The sequence below is a fragment of the Salminus brasiliensis genome, chromosome 1, assembly GCF_030463535.1.
Source record: "Salminus brasiliensis chromosome 1, fSalBra1.hap2, whole genome shotgun sequence".
Classification (NCBI taxonomy): Eukaryota; Metazoa; Chordata; class Actinopteri; order Characiformes; family Bryconidae; genus Salminus; species Salminus brasiliensis.
In genome coordinates, this window is record NC_132878.1 from 56,649,868 (window position 1) to 56,671,478 (window position 21,611).

General features: G+C 41.2%; 1 protein-coding gene across 5 annotated transcripts in view; it reads left to right on the plus strand.

The window, feature by feature from the left end:
* The first annotated feature begins 3,164 nt into the window (after positions 1–3,164).
* Positions 3,165–21,611, plus strand: part of ppp1r13bb (protein phosphatase 1, regulatory subunit 13Bb) — a 51,707-nt gene continuing 33,260 nt past the window's right edge. For 3 of the 5 annotated variants that reach the window (XM_072682740.1, XM_072682744.1, XM_072682741.1), the window contains exons 1-2: positions 15,264–15,410; positions 21,393–21,540. In XM_072682740.1, the coding sequence (XP_072538841.1) occupies positions 15,279–15,410; positions 21,393–21,540 (280 nt within the window). In that variant the 5' untranslated portion in view covers positions 15,264–15,278. Of the gene's footprint in view, positions 3,350–3,461; positions 3,513–3,591; positions 3,650–4,181; positions 4,345–15,263; positions 15,411–21,392; positions 21,541–21,611 lie in introns of those variants that run through there. The other 2 variants (XM_072682742.1, XM_072682743.1) reach the window with 2 other exon arrangements.

Consider the following 21,611-nt stretch of genomic DNA (forward strand, 5'->3'; position numbering starts at 1 on the left):
GCTTCAAGCTTGGCGCACTGGTTTCCTGTTGGAAACCAGTTGGATTCAGGTCTTGACTCTGGGTGGGCCACTTCAGGACATTCACAGACTATTCTCTAAATCCACTCCTTTGCTCTCTTGGTTCTGTGCTTTGCGTTGTCATGCTGCAAGTCTCCAGAACGCAGGAGCAGTTTTTCTTCTGAAATCTCGGTTTACTTGGCAGCATTCATATTTCCCTCTATCAGGACTAGTTGCCCCGGTCCTGCTGCTGAAAAACATCCCTGTATCATGATGCTGCCACCACCATGCTTCACTGTAGCGTTGGCATCAGCCAAGTGATGAGCGGTGCCTGTTTTTCTCCAGACGTGGCGCTTGTTGTTCATGGTTCTCATGGTTTGGGAGTTCTCTAGGTGCCTTTTTGGCAAACTCAAATCAGGTTGTCCTGTGACTTTTACTAATGAGTGGCGTACTATAAATTTTGTGTAAAGTTTTTAGAGCTGCCTCTCTAAATTTTATTGATTAAACACTCTGGACCAGCAATGAAGTCCTAGCTAGCCAGTCAGCCAATGACATGGATGCTGTGGTTCCATTTCACTCTATGGAATTCAAGCCTAAATTTGCCGTCCGAGTCTGTGCAGTCAAGGCCTCAGGTGGAGCCAGACATGCCTACTCATTTGGTAGACCTGCCCCCTTCTGGCAGGCCAGGCATCTCAGACCGCCTTCATTGAGTTTACAGCACAGCCCACACACGTCCAGGCTTTTTTCTGTCGTGGCACCAAAGTGGTGGAACGAACTTCCCCTGGGTGTCTGAACAGCTCAAGCTGAAGACCCACCTCTTCTGAGAATACTTAAGCAGAATATTGTGGTCTCCATACTGACTTTTGTATTAAGTAACATCTAAGCTTAGAGGTATCTTTTGAATTCTAGTCTATACAAAGTAAAGTTAAGGGTATTTTCTGAGAGCAAATTACAGAACCCGAGCTCAGCTCGGTCTGCTGAGATGACCTGAAGCTACTGTGGTCCAGTTTAACCCCTGAGCTGCTGCAGCAAGGGGCAGCATGCAGCATGGTGGTGGTGATTAAAAGAAGAAATATAAAATAATGTTATAGACCATATTTGGATTCGGTCCAGTCTAACTAACATTAGCTGGCTGGCTAACAACATAATACGACCAACAGCGCAACATGACACGACTGTCAGACCGCCTGAATTAGGCTGTTATGAGTAATGATAAATAATAGTATGATTCACTAGCTAGCTGCCTGACCACTGCACTACAGCTCAGGTCCTGCAGACGGCTCTTCCAGCCAAAGCTGTCTACGGCTTCATTCCTGAGTGAATTTTTCTTACTGTAAAGCAGAAAATAAGGTTTAAACACTTATATAATAATAAGTGTGCCATTATTAATGCAGGGGGAACCAACTGTTGGAATTAGACACTGGAGATGGAAAGCCAGTATGGAGGAGAGGAATGAGATGGAAAATGGGCTGTTGTCATGTAATCATACGGGGGTGGGCGGAGCTACGCATCATACCGCAACCAGCCAGCAGAGGCGCCACACCTGTGATTGCTTCACTGTAGCTCAGTCCATGTTTTCTACAGTCAGTGGTAAATCAGGGCTTGTGGTCCTGTACCCATAGCAACAACAAACCAATGAGGGACATCCCTGAACTAAACAGTGCAATTACTCACTGAACATGGAGGAGAGCTGAGCAACATGACATATGTATATAATTATTATATATTTATATATATATAGTCCCTGTCCAAGGAAAAACATGTGGTGACTTTAAAGGGAAGTCACAATGTTCTGAGCCTTGAATAGAAGTTAATGTATAAATAGAGTTTAATCCAAGTGATTAAAAGCATTTCTATTGGTCTGTTCATTCAGAGGTATTTACAAAGAGATATATGTTTTTCATTGGACAACAGTGATGTATATCTATATCTATATCTATATATATATAATGTACATGTTACATAATGATAAGCGCTTATCATTATGTAACGTACATTATATTGCACACATGATGTCAATACTAATATGGCCACTCCCAACTCCCAACACCACCCCAGATCAAAAATCAGGTCTGTACAATCCCTCACCTCTCACCCCTCACTAACACCCCCCCCCACACACACAACCAACTTAATAACAAAATACAATCTACATAGACATACATATTAGCATAGTCATATTAGCATATATTCCTAAATATACAAGCACATACACCCCTACATATACACGCCTGTGTAATGGAAGAATATGAATGTCCATCAAAAACAAAATAGCACAGATCAAATACAAAAACAGAAGAAGGGTCAGTATAGAGACCTTTTTTTCACTGTGTCTGGAAGGCAAGACATTTCCACCCTTAAAGGTAATCTGTGAATGTAGTTCATGTATATATTTTCAGATATTTTATTTAATACGGCTGTATTGTATTGATATATGTGGCATTTATGGCAAAGGTTAAATGGTAATTAATTTTTAGTGCTCGGTTGTGAACCCAAACAGCACTCAGTGAACGATTTACACAGCAAATTAAAATGTTTCAGTGCTGAATATACAAAAATAATAATAAATATTATAATAAATAATAAATATATATATATCGTTAGTAAGAGCATATATATATATATATATATATATATATATATATATATATATATATATATATATATATATATATATATGAATATTGTATTGTGTTGTTTGCAATATTTGTAAATAAAAAAAAACTCCCAATCCCACTCTGAGACAACTGTAAACGTTGGCAGCTCTTGCATAAGGATGTGATGTCAGGTGTCTCCATACTTTTGGCTGTATAGGGTCTGTTTACAGCTGTTTACAGGAAACTCGGCGATTAAAAGCAGAGACTGCGTGAGGCTGATGGATTATTTAGCAAATTGTAAAATGTAAATAATTAAAAATGATCACATTCTAAAAAAAAAAAAGTGTCCAAAAATATTTTGGAGCGAGAAAGCCACTAAATGCTGCGTGTATTAATGAGAAAGATGTGTGATATATGGACCAAACTGAAGAAAACACAGGAGACATGACACTTGTGATCCTCGGCGGGGTTTTAATCCCGGCTCCCCACATTCCGGGCATTCCTCTCAGACGTGTCGTGACATCATTTTACTACAGTGTGTTGTGTTGGTCTCTGGGGCTCTCATATGCTATTTCTCACAAAAGAGCCAAATCTGCTAGTTTCAGCTGGTCAGGGATCGCCGTCGCTCTTTATGAGGGCGCATCTGCCTCGTAGGGAAGCCCGGGCCAGTGGGAGTGTAGTCAGTTTTCCAGTTATCCGGGCCAGCTCGGCTGGATTCGCTGGATTCGCTGGATCGCTGGATCGCTTTCCAGCAGGTCTGCTAGCTAGCACTAGCTGCTAGCCACCTATCTAGAGGATTTCTGTGCTGTGCTGTCAGGCGAAGCTCTAGCTAGCTAACTATCTGTTCTCCTGCCCTCACAAATCAAGGACACCCGGTTGGCGGTGAAGGGGACTGTCCCAGGTTTCTCCCCGTGACTTGTAAGTAGAAAGGGACGTTTTTAATGTGGCCTCGGCCGGGTTTTGTTATGGTTAGCTAGATACAGTCTGCTGCCCGTGTCGCTGGACAAGCCAACAAAGCTGAGTGGTGCTGCTTCGTTCTCGCCGATCGTAGCGAGGTTGTTTACCGACAGTATTGGGGGTTTTTGTCATCATATGAAAGTAGTTAGCTGTCTACGGCGGGTGTTTTTGCCAGTCCTCTGTCGTATGAGTGAGCTTAGGTCGAGGTTACCGGTTTAAACTGAACCAGCAGGCTAATGGTAGATCGCTAAGGAAGCAGGGCCACGGCGCTAGCTGGCTTATCTGAAGCGTAACGCTGGGTTAAGGAATACCAGGCTAGCACTAGCTAGCGCTAACTCAGACCATGTTAACCCCGGTGTTTTGGAAACTTTCGCTTGCTAGATTGTCTCCCATGGCCTTTTTATTAGTTAGATAGCTGCAGTTGCTCTCTAGTCAGCGCCGTCCTTGTAGTGGGGGATATCTGTGGTGTAGCCAGCGCTTGACTGCAGCTGGCTAACCTTATAATGTCTCTTTGACCAGTGCCCCACTTTTCTGAACAGTAGCACTAGCTAGTGCTAAATTCACAGTTTTAAGGTAAAGCTTGTGTGGTGTGTTCATGCTGATGCTGATCGTGATTCTTTCTGTTGGCAGAGGATCCCCACCAATGACATCTGTTTGGAGTGCTGGTCAGCCACTGGAGTGAGAGACGTGTAGGAGTGAAGGGGGTTGAAGAGGATTATTAGAAACAAGCTGAGCGTTTTTAGAGTCCATCTCAAGTCCTGATGTTACTCTGACACCTGACAAAATGATGCCAGTAAGTACAACTTTTTATCTGTCGATCTCTCTCTCTCTCTATCTATCTGTCTGTCCATCTATCTATCTGTCTGTCTGTCTGTCTGTCTGTCTACACAGTAAATTCTCAAAGCTTCCTGAACCTGGAAGTGGGTTTCAGTGTCCAAAGTAAAATGGAGCAGTTGGCACTGATTTGCAGTAAAGACTAGAAATATATACTTTATATACTACAATTTTTTATTAATATATATTTTTTTTTACATAATTTGAAATCTTTTCACACTTTGTTGCAATTTTGTCCCTTAAAATAAACTCTTGTTGCATTTACTTATTTTGAATCTTTACTTTTTTTTTTTTGCTCGTCCCATAAGTATTTTTTTTTCTTGAGAAACCAAGTTTTTTAATTTTTTTTTTTTATTTTGCTGTTTATTTGTTTATTTATTCTTGGCATCACTTTTTTTTTTTTTTCCTCTGACTGTGACAATATGCCTCTGTATCTCTGAGGTTCGGTATCCTTCCTGTTGGTTTCCCCTTTCAGAAAGAGATTAAGGGGAAGAAAGTCTTTTCTCAGTTTCATGCTAGACTAACCCCCGACCCACTAAGCCCCCCTTCCCGGGGGTCAAGCCCATAATAGGTCGTTAAGTCGCTTAAAGTGTCTCTACCTGAAACAGAAGACAGTTTGTGTTTTTGTTTGTTCATTTTTCTTTACGCATTTTCAGTCCTGTGTGTTTAAGCTGTCAAGTGTAATATTTTTTTGCAGTGAAAGATTTCAATAATGTATACATCTTTTCCGAACATTAAAAATTCAGTGTCATTTGTTTGACTGAGTTTATGTAATTATTTAAAGGAGAAAACGCTTGTAGCATATGCGCTATGCAGTACTTGACTTCGCATGAATGGAACCTAAGGTGGTTTCATTACCTTCAGTGGACCTGCCTGTGAATTGATGTGAGATCGTACATTAACTCTAAAGGTATCTGGTAGTGTTGAACATTAACTGTGGTGAATACACCCAGAGCTTTTTCACTCTCAGGGGATTATGTGACCTTAATCTTGATCTTAAATCGGTCTTTGTAACCTGCTTAGAGGGTAAACATGAAGGGGATGATTTACCCTCAAGACTGTGAGTAGGCCTAATTAGCCTTGACTGACCAGTTGGGTATAATCCCTGTCTAGGCCTTAAATGGTTATCTAATCTTATCTTAACAGTGTTGTGCTCAGGCGCCCCTTATATGTGTGTCTTATCTCCGGACTGCCTAATCGAAGACAAACAAAGTGATTAAAAGCCACATGACTGTTTTTTTTTTTTTTTTTTTTTTTTTTTTTGTTCTTTCTATAAGAAAAAAAAGATCCTATAAGAAAAAAACTACTTGAGGTCTGTCTTTGCTTTGGCTGTAATTAAACGCTTCAGACAGGTTAAGGGGAAAGAATCACTGTTTTCACACTCCATGGAAAACGCTGCCCGTAGAATAGGGCACTGTGGAGCGGCCACACATGAGCATACAATCATCCTACCCAATGCCAAAGGTTGGCTAGAGGAGTACAGAGCTTTCGGCATTGCAGTTTTGCAGTGGAGCTGTTCTCTGACGTCTGTTCTCCTAGACTCTGGATTTAGTTTACGCGTTTCACTACACCGTGCTCCCAGTGTGACCAGATGAGCCTATTCTGTGTTATTCCAGGTGTTATGGGATTGCTTGGTGGTTTCTATGCTTTTCTATGAGTTGTGGCTGTGCTGCTGATAAGTAGCTGATAAGCTATACCAAGTGGTAATTGTGGCATTGCTAGGTTGTTGCTATACTGTTGTCATGCTGTTGCTGTGGTATGCAAAATTGTGCAGTTTTGCTGTTGTGGGGTGTTTGGTATGGTTGATGTGCTTCCTGTGCTTGTTGCTAAGCAGTTAATATGGTATTTCTGGTGGCTTTTTTTGGGGTTTGATTAATTGGATGATCTGACAAAGAACTTTCAGTGAGGAAATGTAAGTCAGACTAAAATGTACAAGCCACTATTCCAGATTTGGAATTGTAAAATAATACTTTTTATTTAATAGACATGAATCAGCTGGAGAAAAAACCCTACATTCATGGTAAGGTTAACCCAGCATTGTGTAAAAAAGGCCCCAGCACAGCACATGCTGGTTTGAGAGCCATGCACATATGTATTCTTTAAAGCTAAAACTTTGATTCACTGCAAGCAGAGTCTAAACTGTGTGTCGTATCCTCCTCTTTCAGTGTAATTCCAGCAACTGCGTTTCTTTTGCCTGGGTTGTCATTAAAGTCGAGGCACAGAGCGAGAGTGCAAGCAGAAGAAGGTAGGGGTGTGGTTGAGTTCAGCTCCAGGTCAGTTCTGAACATTGTGTTACAGCCTCCTGCTGTGAGAGCAGGTCTTCTGACGGACATGCTTGCAGATGTGAACACACAAACAAGCTCCTCATTCCAGATAGTCTTAGAAAACCCTCAGTAAACCTAACTTGTCTGGAATGCTGTAGTGACCTATAATGATATTGAAAATGACGAATCATTAAATAAGGATGAATGCCCTCAATGCCGTTGTGCGATATTCAGTCTGGTGTGATTTGGGGCCAGCTGTGGCCTAAAGGTTAGAGAAGCGGGCTTGAGACTGCAAGGTCGCTGGCTCGATTCCCAGGACTGGCATCCAGGGTGAGGAGGCCCTGAGCAAGACACTTAGCCGCTAACATCTGTGTGTGTTCACTGCCACGAATAGGCTAAACGTGGAGGTTGAATTTTGTTGTACGTAAGCCTGTCCTGTCACGATAATTATGCTCTGGAGGTATTGCGTGATATATGGACATGGTATCGAGGTTTTTTTGCTGACCTCGATATTGAGGTGTATTGTGTTTATTTGCATTTATTTTAGCAGAGACCTTGATTTTAGCCGGTTACACTCTTCTGTTGTCTCGTCTGTTTTCCGTTTGAGGCTAGGACTAGTCTGCATAGACATCCATCATGTAGGAAAAGAGTATGCAGTGCACAGTGACCAATGCATCGATAATGCGCCTCCATGTGCACAGAGCGGACTGCGATTGCATGGTCTTGAAATGACGAGAACAGTTATCACGGTTATTTCTGGGCCAATTTATTGTCCAAAAAAATAGTTGTACTGCTCTGTGGTGCAACGGTGGTGAAGCGTGCCTTTTTTGCCTGTAGTTTTTCTCGTACTGGCACAGATTAAAAATGTGTAACATTTAATTGCACTGTTTTCATATTTCTTAACAAGGAGAAGCAGGTTGTCGGTCACAGGTATTAGTTCATGCTGCCTGTAATAGATCGATTGTTATGACCCAGAGCCGGCTGATCAGAGTGTGATTGGGCTGCTCCCAAAGTGGGCAAGGATTTCATAGTTCACATGGAAAGGACTTCAGACTCTGTTAAAGACCTCCATGGAAGCTTCATCACAGCAGACATTCAGCCTGACCTAGATTGCCGTCTCGTGCTGGGATGGCAGAAGTGCATGCTGGGAAATACCTACATACTGTATGAATGCCTACCAGCTATTTGTCTTGAAAAAGAAAGGGGTGTCAATGCGTACTCCCGGGCTTGAGTGTGGTATTTTGCATGTGCCTAATCTAGTTTAAACCTCTGTTCTGTCTATTTAGAGTCAGAAAGAGGAAAACCTTGCTACATTCCAGAGCACTGTGTTGCAATCGGTGTGTGTGTGTGTGTGTGTGTGTGTGTGTGTGTGTGTGTGTGTGTGTGTGTGTGTGTGTGTGTGTGTGTGTGTGTGTGTGTGTGTGTGTGTGTGTGTGTGTGTGTATGTATGTGTATCTGTGTGCGTTGATACTGTGGAATGCCTTAACAGGGAGTTGACAAAGGACTAGCCGATAAGTGATGTTTACTCCACAGACCCGCAATGCCAGTTAATAACCACTGGGGGGTAAATTCAGCAGATCAGATAAATGGGCCCAGCGGTGGCAATTAAATAGAAGCACGGCTTAACTAGGGTTGAAGACAAGCTTTTGACTTCTGTACCCAGTGTTGCACTACAGTGCTCTATTACATACAAAATATATAACATATATATTATTATTACTATAATATAATTATTATATAAGTAGTTCCTGAGTAATACACCTTAGTGTGCAATAAGCCGTGCTGTGTTAAGGGGTTAACTTTAATCCAAATTAGGGATTCATCAAAACTTTTTGGTTTGTAGGGGTTGTCCAAAGCGTCTTGTAGAGGTGGATACGTTTACACTGCTATAAAGTGGCTCAAATGTGTCCACCTTTTAAATGCATTTTGGGTGCAATCACACTTGCATTTTTTATGTGGCCTGACCTTATCCAGATCTAATCCTGTTACTCAAGATGCATGAAGTGACCAGGTGTAAACAGGGTCCAGGACTCTGAGATTGAGATACCAGTATCCATACCAGTAAGAATTACTTGTGTTAATGTTTTCACAGGTGCTTTTTCTTTTTTCCCTTGCATAACTATGTTCGAAGATAGACAATGCATTCTGTTGTGTTTAAATGTGGCTGAGAAACCATCTCTGATCCCCTCTGAATGTGGTTTGAGTGATCCGATCCTCAGCCAATCACGGTGTGTCCTGACTTTTTTTTTTTTTTTTTTATGTGGTCAAGAGAAATCTGAATGTGATCCAATCACTGAAAACCTACTAACGTGAACAAGGTAGAAGCTACAAGCCTCATTTTACCGGTGTCACCACAATCCACAAATTACTCCTACACAGTAATGTTTTTTTTTTAAACAAACATATTGCCTCATACAGGGCTGTATACTTGCCCAACCATGCATGGTGTTGATTGATAAGATGGGCCACCTTTCTCATGTGTGCTGTAATTGCTGTTTTTCATGTTTAAGACAGAGAAGATCCTATTAAACAATTAGATGTTTTTTTTTAATATGACTTGAAATACAAAATTAATAATTTGATCACAAGCTGATAAATTGGGGGCATTTTATGACAAGCATGTGGTGATAAGCAGTCATGCTTAACTCTGTGCTGCTGTTTTGTAGTACTGTTTTGTGTGTGTGTGTGTGTGTGTGTGTGTGTGTGTGTGTGTGTGTGTGTGTGTGTGTGTAATGTTTAGTAAATAAATGTGGTTCTCCCTATGTATGTATATGTATATAGGTATGTGCATATTTGCCCAGGAGTTGTGTGTATTGATAAGGCATCTGATATGGCTGTGTCATGCAGGAGGTGTCTGGTTTAATTACTATCGATTGTGATGTGTGTGTGTGTGTGTGTGTGTGTGTGTGTGTGTGTGTGTGTGTGTGTGTGTGTGTGTGTGTGTGTGTGTGTGTGTGTGTGTGTGTGTGTGTGTGTGTCTCTCTCTCCATGCTGCAGAGAGTTCTGGCGAATCACAGCTCAGTCACTGTACGCCCTAGAGAAATGCAGACGATTTGCAGTAGGCTATACGTGGTGCACAGTAATGTCCAGTCTCTTAATTGCATCTAATTATTAGTTACTACATCAGGATCAGGGGTCATGGGTTGTAATTATCCAGGCTTCCTGTGGGGTCTCTGTCTCTAATTGAGACAGTAGATGTGGGAGTGCTTTACTGCTGGAGCATTGACACACCATCACTAGTATTGGTAAGTGTATGTGTTCCCATACAGTGTTATTGGAGATGCCTGAGGAGTGTGTGAATTTGAAGGTCTGTGTTAAGACAATCACTGTTGGTAATATTGGCTATGAACTAATCTACCATTACATTTAATGAATATAAATTTAAGTATTTCGAGTTAAATCGAATAAACCAAACATAGCAAGCCATGGCTAGCTATCGTAGAAGATCGTATAATGCATTACTGGAAAAAATATAAACAAGCTGTTTAAGCTCTTTAAGACTCTTTATGGAATGGTCCGTTTCTCATGTGATGATTATATTGGTAGTTGGTGGTCTACAAGTGTGCCTAGATAAGCTCTGTTTACTCTACAGTCTGCAGACACTGAAATTGTAGGTTTTTGGAACAGAACGCTCAGTCATGTCTTGTACCCTGTTTAGGCGTCTGTCCTGTCTGGACTTTGTTTTTGAATTCAGACGTGCAGATCTGTCTGGAACGCTCCATCCATCCTTGCTAGCCTCTCCGATCCCATCATCTCTCTGCTTGACCTAGGAGCAGCCAGTGGAGTTGGCAGAAATGCATCAAGCCCACCAATGAGCTTGAGTTAGGGACACATGAGCAGGCTGTCAGGACGTTCAGTGTACATGGCACGGTGCTGTGGCGTGTGCCCTGCAGCACTACAGTGCCATCAGTGTCACACAGCCAGTCGGCTGAAGAGCATGCCCCTTTCCCTTCGTCTCATCTGCTTGCGTGTGACTCAGCCAGCCAATAGGAGAGCAGAGGAGGGAGTGCGCTGGCTAACGCGCTGTTGTTGGGGGACATTGGAGAAAGAATGCTCACCAATTTGACGGGAACTTTTCAGGACTCAGACAAGTCGTCCTTTAAAAAGCTAACTAGCGATCTGGACAGAGCTGTCATGTGTTGATGTGAATGTGACTGTTGTGGCTTAAAAAGAGCAAAAGCAGGCTAACTGACCGTGCTTGTGCTTGGTTGATTATGTAGCGCTTAGTTAAAGATGCCTTTAAAAGCGTTTATTGAGTTCTTTTTAATCGTCCTTTCTGTCTTAATTGTGTACGACTTTGGTTGGGGTGCAGCATGTTCAGATGCAGTTTTATAAACCTATTTAGAACACTGTTATTTTGCCCTACAATAAAACACACAGATTTTCTTTTTTAATGGGCTTGTGGGGGGGAGGGGGGAGCTCTGCTTTTGGTGGCTCATAGCTACCATGGTGACGTATAGCTTTATTTTAGACCTTTAACAGTAGTTGTAATATCGCCAAATAAAGATGCTGTGCTCTGTGGGTCCTCATAGGGTCTTGGCTAGCTGAAGAGTTTGTAGGTCTGCTAAGGTTAGCTTTTAGCCTAGCACCCTCTCACAGCCATTGTCCATGGCCCTCCTTGCGTCTCTTCTTCTGGCGGGCAGGCAGTCCTTCTCTGAGTGTTGCTTCACCTGATCGGCTTGCAGTAGCTTTTACCGCATTTAACCTTTCGTCCATATTCTTCCAAAGTAGCTGTTGCGAAAGCCTTTGAGGATAAAAGCTAGTAAGCTGGCTTTATGTAACGTTTAGACTTAGGATTTGGAATTGGTCTGTTTTTTACAGCTTTGTTTTTCTCATGGGATTTTCTTTTGAAAGAGGAGACAATAGTATTTCAGACTTTACAGTTCGTCCTGATGTACTGAACTCATTATTCCGCAAGGCAAAATTAATACATGTTTCAATGCTAAGGCACTGGTAAACAGGCTTGTTTTAAGTTGCCATTGGAATTATGCTTTGTCACATTAACAGAGGCTGACTGACTGACTTCACATGCTAAACGGAAGTGCTTGCTGTTTTCAAACTTTTTGTGCAGATTCTAGACCAGAACATGCAGCCATCAGTCTCCACAATTATTCAAAAGTTATCGTTGGCCCACCTCGCCACCCCAAATCATCTTTCACAGGCCTTATTACAAATTCATTCACTTTCTTTAATGCATCCTTTTGAATTCTCGACCTTGGAATCCAGGAGCTCCTCAAATATGAATGCTGGCTCTCATGAAAAGGAAAAAGAATAAGGAGTGCGCATGGGAAGCTTCTCACAGACCACTCGCATGCTTTTCAGAGACATTGTGGTGTAGTGGACCTTGTGGTTTGTCATGCTTATCTTTCAAAGGTTAAAGTTGCCTAAATAAAACTATGTAATTATCTCTGCATCTGTTGTAAACATGCCTACTTGCCTCCTGAAGTTCAGTGCTTCAGTGAAGCAGTGCTTCAGTAGTCTGTAGAGCAAGATTTTATAGGAAAATATAATATAATGTATATAATAATGTATCCTCGTCTCTGCAGATTCACTTTCTAAATCTTTTTGTCCTTTCAGACTGTTTTGATTGAGCTGTTTTTGGGATATCACTAAATCAAGGCACTTTCACTTTTATCTTGCTTTATCTCTATGCTCATTCATGCTAAAGTTAAAAGAGAGTAAGAGACCATGAATGAGAGACCATGCCAGTCATATTTGGATTGGTTAGTTTATCAGGTCTGTAATAAAAACTGTACACATCTTCTCAGTGATAAAAATCTCGTATCCGTACGGCAACGGCAGTAATTATCACTGTACGGGAGGTCAGTGCCTGAATGTTTATCATGTGATTACATTCACAACTGTTGTCTTAGGCAGTATTTTAGTTTAGGGCGAAGTGCTTTTACTTTTACCAGAGGACCAGGAATGGGCACGCTCAGAGATCAATATGGCATATAACAGCAAGCAACACGAGGTGACCTCTGCCCAGAAAAACACAGAAATGTGTATCTGGACCACACTAAAGCGATCAGACCCCCACTGAGTTTTGTGAAGAACAGTAGGTAAATTGGCCTGTAATTTTCTCAGAGGAGGACGGAGTAAACAGAAACATGACTGATTGGGATGGAAATAAAATCACAGAGGAGCTGTTATGAAATGCTAAATTTCCCCAGGACCCTGTGCAAATGATATCCTGTCCAATAAGAGCTTTAGAGACAGAAGCAGCCAGTTTGAGTCAATGGGATGCAGAAAGGTGGGGAAATTGTAACTTAAAAACATATGATGACTTTTAGGGACATACACTTATACAACCTTTATAAGTAGACTTATAAGAAGGTCATTTTAGTAGTTTATGATCCCTTTTAACATGGGCTATTTCTCAGTAGCTGACACAGTCTAGCAGTTTGTGGTGTAACTCTTGGCAGGGTATCATGGGAACTCTGTGCCAGTTCAGAGCATTAGTTTGGCCAAACCGCTCCAGTCTTTGGCATTGCAGCCCAACTGCTGGGAGTAATTTTCAGGCAGCTCAGCTCCTAGCCAGGAGGAAAACGTTTTGGGCAAATGGTGCCTGCAAATGTTTAACTTGGTTCAGGTTTCCAGAACTCCTGTTGCCTCAGTTAGTAATGAGAACTATGCTTTAAAACATTCACAATAACTTTTTAAAAGAAACATTTAGCAGAATTCTGTGAAACCGACAGGTAATATTCACAAAATATGAACCTCAAGATTTAGACATCTAGTGTCTCTGAGCTAGCCAAGTCAGAATATGTATTTATTGAGTAAAGTGTGAAGTTGTGTGAGGTATAAATAGTAAGTATGTGACTTAAGTATGTGTTGGGGGTGAAAAATGCTCAGATGAGGTTTTATTGGCTCAGAATAAAACATGCAGATGATTCCTTTTATGGTGGACTCATGGAACCTTAGTGTGTCCTCTCTGTGTGATGTGCGGTTAAGCTGAAGAGATTGTACCAATTTGGGCTCCCCAGCTTCCTCCTGTCTGCCGTCCTACCTTCTCCGGTCAACCTAGTGTTAGCTTTTTGCCCTTCAGCATTGTTAACCACTTCCTCAGTTTCCCCACCTGTGCATTGGTGACTCGGTCCCTCAGCTTCACTGCGCTGAGAGGATGCATGGAGGCCACAGTGGTACCTACTCCAGGACATCCCCTTTTCCCTCCTTCAGTGGGTTTACTGTTAGCTTTCAGTCTTATTTAGCCTTGCTTCCATATTCTCTGAATAGCTGTTGTATTTACCCTCAAAAGGCTTTAGCTAATGGGCTGGGTGTATGTACGTCAGTTTTCTTGCCGTATTATGCTGTGTCAGGAATTACACATCTAGTCACCCATCTACAGTTATCTCATTTACTAAATTACAAAAACAACTCTCACTTATGTACCCACAAAATCCCTTAAACATTATAAAGGATTGTAAAAGCAGTCTGATTATCCCATCTTTTAACATCACAGCATACAGCTTTAAAGCTTTGTGCAGTGTTTTCCTGAGTTTTGTCTGATTTCATTTTTCTCCTCCCTGTTGGCCAAACAATACGGTCAAACAAAGTTGAATTGAGTTTGAGATTACTGCATACTGACATTAGCAGCATACTGGTCACTCAGCAGCTTTTCATTTCCTATTATTTTCAAAAGAGAAAAGGTTTTAGCTGCAGGATCTACTTTGGCATTCATAATTAAAAGCTGTCTGTTCAGAATAGATCTTTGCTTCTTATTTCACCATGACATCTGAACGAAAAACCATCCATCATTCATAAATAATGCTGCTCTTCTTCCTCCTTTTTGTGTGCTTTCCAACTTTATTAGGAACTTGCCCAGTGTTTGGTATTCAGTTGATGTGTTTGGATTTGGTTCTTAGCGGTATGTGTGTCTGCCTAAGAACTGTTGACTCAGGATCAAAGCTACTACTGTACTTGTTTGCATTGGTATGATTGATGGTTAGCAACACATCGGGGCCTAATGCCTTTATTAGACGAAGAACGTAAAAGGGATATAATGCAGTGTGAGCATTCAGGTGTGATGACGGTTAATCGCTGCACAGTGCCAGAACATAAGTTCACATTGCTCTCACTAAAGCAGACCCATTAGTGTGATAAAAGCATAGTGTGTGTGTGTGTGTGTGTGTGTGTGTGTGTGTGTGTGTGTGTGTGTGTGTGGTTTGTGATTTGGGGGGCTTGCATATACGTAAATATACATACATCTGTTTCTGTCCCCCTCCTCTCACTCCTTTTAGGTCTGCCTTCTTCTGTGAGCTCAGGAGAACATCCTTCTGGACGGGGCTTGGTTTACAGAGGCACACTTTACAGCCAATCTCTTTCCTCTCTCTCTCTCTCTCTCTCTCTCTCTCTCTCTCTCTCTCTCTCTCTCTCTCTCTCTCTCGCGCGCACTCTCTCTCTCTCTCTCTCTCTCTCTCTCTCTCTCTCTCTCTCTCTCTCTCTCTCTCAGAGAGCAGTCGCACAGCGAGCGTGACTCTTAAAGGCTTCTCTCTGCAGGGATTCCTTGCGCAGGGCTGTTTGCTTACTACTCTGAGTGTGTTTGTGTGATGGGATAGGGAGGCAGAGAGGGGTCCTGTGTACCTAGGGGCGTTTGTAGCAGTGTGCCGTCTCGTTTAATACCTGCGGGATGAAGAAGTTTGTAACCATTGTCCTTCGTGGCCTGGTCAGCCTGTCTAAGGATAAGCCCTGGGGGAAGGAGCATACTCAACATCTGAAGAGAGAGGGCAGGAGAGGACGGACTGCATCCAAGTGGAGTAAGGTGATGCTTGTAGTTGGCCTACAGGGTGGGAGGGGCCATCTTACTACAGTAACATGTAGCTGTCGGATAAACTGTTGTAGCGTCAGTTGTAGCGGTCTTGGTTGAGATTAAGTATATTAAGTTTATTATTATTATGATTGATATATATATTAGATAGATAGATAGATAGATGGATTAACCTCACTCTCTAAGTGCATGCTTTAATATGTGGTGAAGGAGCTTCATAATCAGGGTGTTTCAGTACATGCATATTCTCGTCTATGATTAAGTAACTTAATCTTTACTGCAATAATCTCATTTTAATGGAAGTATGTTGCTCTCTAATAGGGCTAGGCAATATAGTGAAAATACTATGTCACAATATTTAAAGGAATGTTTTGCGGTCATTTATATTCAGTAGTGACCTCCTTATAAACTACTATTCAGATACCCTCCTGTACTGAGTACAATGATTTTTTTTTTTTAACATCTGCTGTCCTTCATTTAATCAAACCAGTCTAATTACATTGTTAGTAATGAAACCTGCAGCTGATCAGTGTTTATTAAGCACTAACAGTATCCTCCATATGCTTAGAAAAGTAGTAGTGATGCTTAGTATCACGATAATGATAAAATATCATCATCTTGCCCAGCTCTAGTATGCAACACTGGGACCTCTCTTTTAGAGGGTGATTAGTATGCCTGCAGTAGAGCTGTGCATTAATTCACAGCACCCTTTCATTGTCGTACTGATGTTGGATATGACCATTTGAACAGCTGTTCAGTTGCACGTTTGATTAGGTTTAAACAAGCAAAACTCTGCAGAAAGAAAAGTCCTTCGTACTACTTCATACTAAAACTGTAGGCCTGGTTTCATTGGCCTAAGCCCAAAACGAGCAGTTCCTGGCATTGATCCACAATGCTCAAAAGTGCTTAAAAATGAGTGTTCTTTCTAAATTGATCATTGTGTGATTTTTATGCTCAGACATTAGAAGGAAATCGCTCCAATCGCCAAGATCATCATTAGTTGCTGTTCTTCAGCACTATCCAAATGTCTGTTTTATTGCACTTAATAGAATTGCTTGTTATCATGATAATGGATTAGGTCTGAAGTCTTGATGTTGGGAGGAGGGTGGTAATGGAAAGACTCAGTAGGGGCTGTGTGCTCTCTCATCCTTGCTGGCAGTTGTAATCTTTTCATCCCCATTGTTCCGATTAATCTCATCAAAGAAGGACGACTGCCACTGCTTCCTGAACACTTGGACATCTGCATCTGAATTATGCCTGCTCTTTTTTTTTTTCACCCCCCCCCCCTCCTGTCCTCCCTTCTCCTACTGCAGAAGAAAATGACAGCGGTGCACCTTTTTGACATCACATTAATTTTTGTCTTTTTCATAGAAAATAGACTTTTTTGGGTTAAAAGGATGCATTCAGTTTTTGGGATGGGGCTACTACACTGCGCAGTGCTGATTGTTTGCTTGCTGTGTCATGGAATGTTCTCTGCTTGGGTATTCACCCAAGGCTTTTAACGCTTGTTCAGAATAACAATTGGAAAGATTTGGAAGGGAAAGGCTTGAACTTTCCTTTCTCAGCACTAAATGTGACTCCAAACATTGTCCTATTATCCTATACAGGTCACCCTGTATGTTTAAGGTACGTACGCTCATCTTGGACATGTCATGGTAAAATTGGACTTTCAATGTAGGGCTGGGTGATACGGTATAAATACTAGATCATGATATTAAAATCGCGATATTTATATACAATATTTATTATGATATTTATTTATTTATTTATTTATATATATATATTTAGTAGCGACAGATTCTTATAAACTGCTGTTCACATACTCTCCTGTTCTGAGTACAGTGATTTTTTTTTTATATATATTTTTTTGTTCAACATCTGCTGATCTTCATCTAATTAAACCAGACTAATGACACTGTTAGTAATGAAACCCGCAGCTGATCAGTGTTCATTATGAACACACAGTATCCTCAATGCTTAGAAAAGCATATTATTGTGCTAATAAAAAAGTATACAATAAAATATTGTTATATTGCCCAGCTCTATTTCAATGCTTTATTTATTAATTCATTTATTTATGTATTTATTTATTCATTCATGTATTCATTCTGGGGCCGAATGAGTGAACGTCACATCTTTAATAGACCATTTTCTGGAAGTAACACTGTCAAAATTATGTCTGTGAATTGGCAAAAACCTGCCGATACGATACGCATCACAAAACTGGGATTACGATATAATAAATTAATGGGCTATTGCCTTTTTTATTTTTTACACTTTCTGGAACTTTCAGCTCCACTAAATCAATCATCTGAATGGGTGTATGTATATTTTTGAACCTGTGTTGATGTCAATTGTCTATTTAAGATGTATGTTGTACCTCAGTCTGGCCCTGAAAAGGTATAGGTCAAAGAAATCATTATTCAAAGAAAGCTCTTTACTGTCTTTACTGTTTTGCTTGTGCATTATTTGAGCCTTACCTAACCTCTCTAGTTAGACCAATAGCTGTAATATTTTTTCATTGAACATAGTTCTCATGTGAGAATCTCCTCACATCGCTGTGGCCAGAACAATAAACTTGCATGGATGGAGGTGACTGTCAGATTCTCATATCAGATGTGACCACCCCAAAAAAAAAGTTGCCCATTGATGTGGTCAGTGGGTTAGAGAAAATGCAAGACATTTAGGAAATCTAGAGTTCAGGCAAAACACAGTCATAGCTGGAGGAAGGCCATCTAGTAATGAAAGTCTGTGCGCAGTCTGTGTAAAGTGCTTTAGTATAGTTGCACATCAGAAAGATCTGATCAGTGAGGCTGAGTTTATGTTGAATAGGGCCAGCCCGGCTGGGGATCCATGGGGCGAAAAAAGACCAGCTGAGGTCTGGTCCATTGAAGTACAGGTTTCTAGGTTGTGTAATAATTTAGTGCTGGATAATTTCTATGACTGTTCATCACAGTGGGGAACTAAGAGCAGAGTTTTTGGGAACTATTTTAAAGAAAGAAATGTTGGCAAAACAGCAGTGTTCTAACACATTTAAAAGCCATAGCACACATCTAATGAAGGCCTTAGGGGTCATGTTCTCCTCAAGTTTATTGCCTGAGGTCTAAACGCAACTAATGAACAGTGTAAATCTTTAAAAGCCAGTTTAGCACTGTGGTACTAGACAGATTTTTCGTCATTTGTTGGTTGGTTAATCTCCTCTTAGCTCTTTTTAGTTAAGCTGCATTCTTGATTTTAATGCTGTTCACACACTCCCTAATAGCCTGATTTTTTTTTGTGTGTGTGTATGTGTGTATGTGTGTATGTGTGTATGTGTGTGTGTGTGTGTGTGTGTGTGTGTGTCATCCTATGTGTTGACTAGCCTCTGAGTCCCTGCAAGGTCTTGTCAAATCTTCTCTGAGGGGCTTTTCTCAGATTATCCAGCTTTTCAACAGATGACTAAGACCCCCTGTGTTGTCAGCACTCAAGGTGTACTTTCCCTTCATCTCTGATTCAATACGTTCTTTTCCCTTTTGTCCTCTGTCTTTCTCTCTCTCTCTCTCTGTGTGTGTGTTTGTGTTTGTGTGTGTGTGTCAAAGTCTGTCATACCTTGATTTGGCAGTCTCTCTGTTGTACTACCTTTTATCTCCATATGTGTATGGAACCCTTCAAGTTTTTAAACTTTTTTAGATTTATTTAATATTAATGAATTTGCTCTATATTGATGTTTGTTTTGTAAAAAAAAAAAAAAAGTTATTTGTCTACCCACACCTGTGCTATGAGTGATGTTCCACATCACTGGCAAAGCTGGAAGGATGTGTTCTTGGCTGTACCTGGTGAGAAGGGGTTGGATCTAGTGCATTCTCAGAAAGTTTAGCAAAAGACACATTGATTCTTTGCAGATTTTATCGTTTCGGCAGTGAGGATTGTCCAATCCAAGTCCTATAATATTAGCAAATACCACATTCACATGCTCTATTGGCTTTCTTTTTACAAATCTAATATTATGAGGCAAAATAACGGAGTTGTAAAAAGGCTAGTAACATCATGTCTGAGCGTTTTTCACCCTAACCAAGTCACTAAATAAAATACCCCATAAATGCATACTATGTCACCTTTTAATATAGCTGATGCCTGATCAGTTGTAAGTCATTTGGATTTTTAAATGGCTAGACATGTCATGGGGTGTTTGCACTCAGGGCTGAAGGTGTTTTTCAGATCAGTAATTGGTGTTTTTCCCGGGCTGAGAGGAGTCAGTGAATGTTTAGCCAAGGTCTGGCCTGGTAAATCTGCAGCAGTTAGTTTGAATCATGGCCTGTTAATCGCATTGTTTGCAGTGCTCATCATGTACTTCTGTGCTATTCTGGGGTTTGTGTTTGATTGTCGTAGTCTAATTCTAACCTCACTGTAGTGGTGCATTGCGAATGCAGAGCATTTTGGAATGACAGTAGTTTGGCCCTTGTGTTTCAGTGGGCTACTGCACCAGAACTGATGCTTAACAAAGCATAACAGCCCATTTGTGGAACTCCCTGGAGTTCATTTGTCTTGTACTGTATCCTGACAGCCTACTTACACACACACACATACACAAGTAGGCTAAGGTAGTGTGTGCGAGAGAGAGAGAGAGAGAGAATAAATGGTCATCTTTGTCATGACCTGACAGACAAGTAAAATAACATCAACTTCACTGATGGTGCCTGGCTTTTTACCAGAAGAAGAGGCCTCATTTACTGCCATCCAGACCTTTGGGCCCTCAGGGAGTTCGATGAGTGGAAGTGGAAGCATTGCCATCTCTTCTCCACCTGCACTGCTACCCATCACTCTCCGTTCTGTCGCTCTTACCCCTGGAACGTCACTAACCACCTGTCAGTCAGCCTGACACTCTTTGGCTGCCACGCCTTCTCAATCAGAATGTCTAATGGCCTGGGATAGACGAGACGTAGGTGACTTCTTCCCTGGAGCTACTATATCTTTCATCGGTGATACAGCACTGTCGAGTAAAACACAGCAAGGCTGAGCTGCTGCCAGGACTTTACCAGGAACATCTGCAGGGCAGAGCCTAAGAAAAAGGACTGCTGTCAGAAGTCATAATGTTCTTCCTGTAGTCATTTTGACATGGAAGGAACACAGACCTTGTGAGCTTGAGTAGTAGACCTGTATTTTCTTTAGGTTTTTATTGGGAATTTGGCAGAAATGATAATTGAATGAATTTTCTTACCTCTTTCTTACTACCTTTTATAGACTGTTTTAGATTGTGATGCTCTTGTGGATATGGGTTTTGAGTAGTTTGGACTTTGTTGACGGCAGAGGTGGGAATCTCTAGGTGCCTGACGATTCAAATAGTTTCGGATTAGATTCGGAGGGCTGCGATGTGATAAACTGATTATCGATGCATCCCCCACTGTGTAACTCTACAAATACATTGCTTTAAAAGAACCAAGTAATGATCTATAATGAATTTACTTCCAATATCTTTTAAAACAAATAAAACAAATTGAAGCGATGTGGAGAGTGCAGAGGAAGGTTGTGCAGTGAGGGCACTTTGCACTGTAGGCAACTTGAGTGATCCCTGAGAGGCAAAGTTTAGCATGTGTGTGTATAGCGTTTCACATGTAGGAGTAGCAGCAGTGATTTGCTGTTCTTCTGCTTCTGCACCCATGTGGCTCTCATTCACGGCTCTTGTGAAAAATGTGCAGTTATGCAACCAAAGAATATACTGGTAATATATGTTTATATATTATGAAGAATGTATAGATCATAAATATTGTGTATCGTAAAAAAGTGCCATGATGTTTTTCTTGTATCCCCCACTCCTAATGCATGCAGTCAGCTTTGGGGTTGTTAGGTCTTTTAGATTTTTTTTTTTTTTTTGACAAGCTAACATATGAAACGAGTACATTCTCTTCAACTCTTGGTAGAGCACCAGCATCAGACCTGAGATAGACTTACCATTGCATTAATATGATGTTTTTCTCTTTCTCCCTCTCTCCTTGTCAGATGATTCTGACGGTGTATCTGAGCGATGGAGAGCAAGCTCTGACAGAGGTGCCCATCACTCCAGAGACGACGTGTCGTGATGTGGTGGAGTTCTGCAAGGAACCAGGGGAGAGTGGCTGCCACCTGGCTGAAGTGTGGCGTGGCAATGGTATGCTTTTGGCCTTCTGGGTGGGATTACCAAAAACAACACCACCTTAATTTTAATCAGGTTGTCATTTG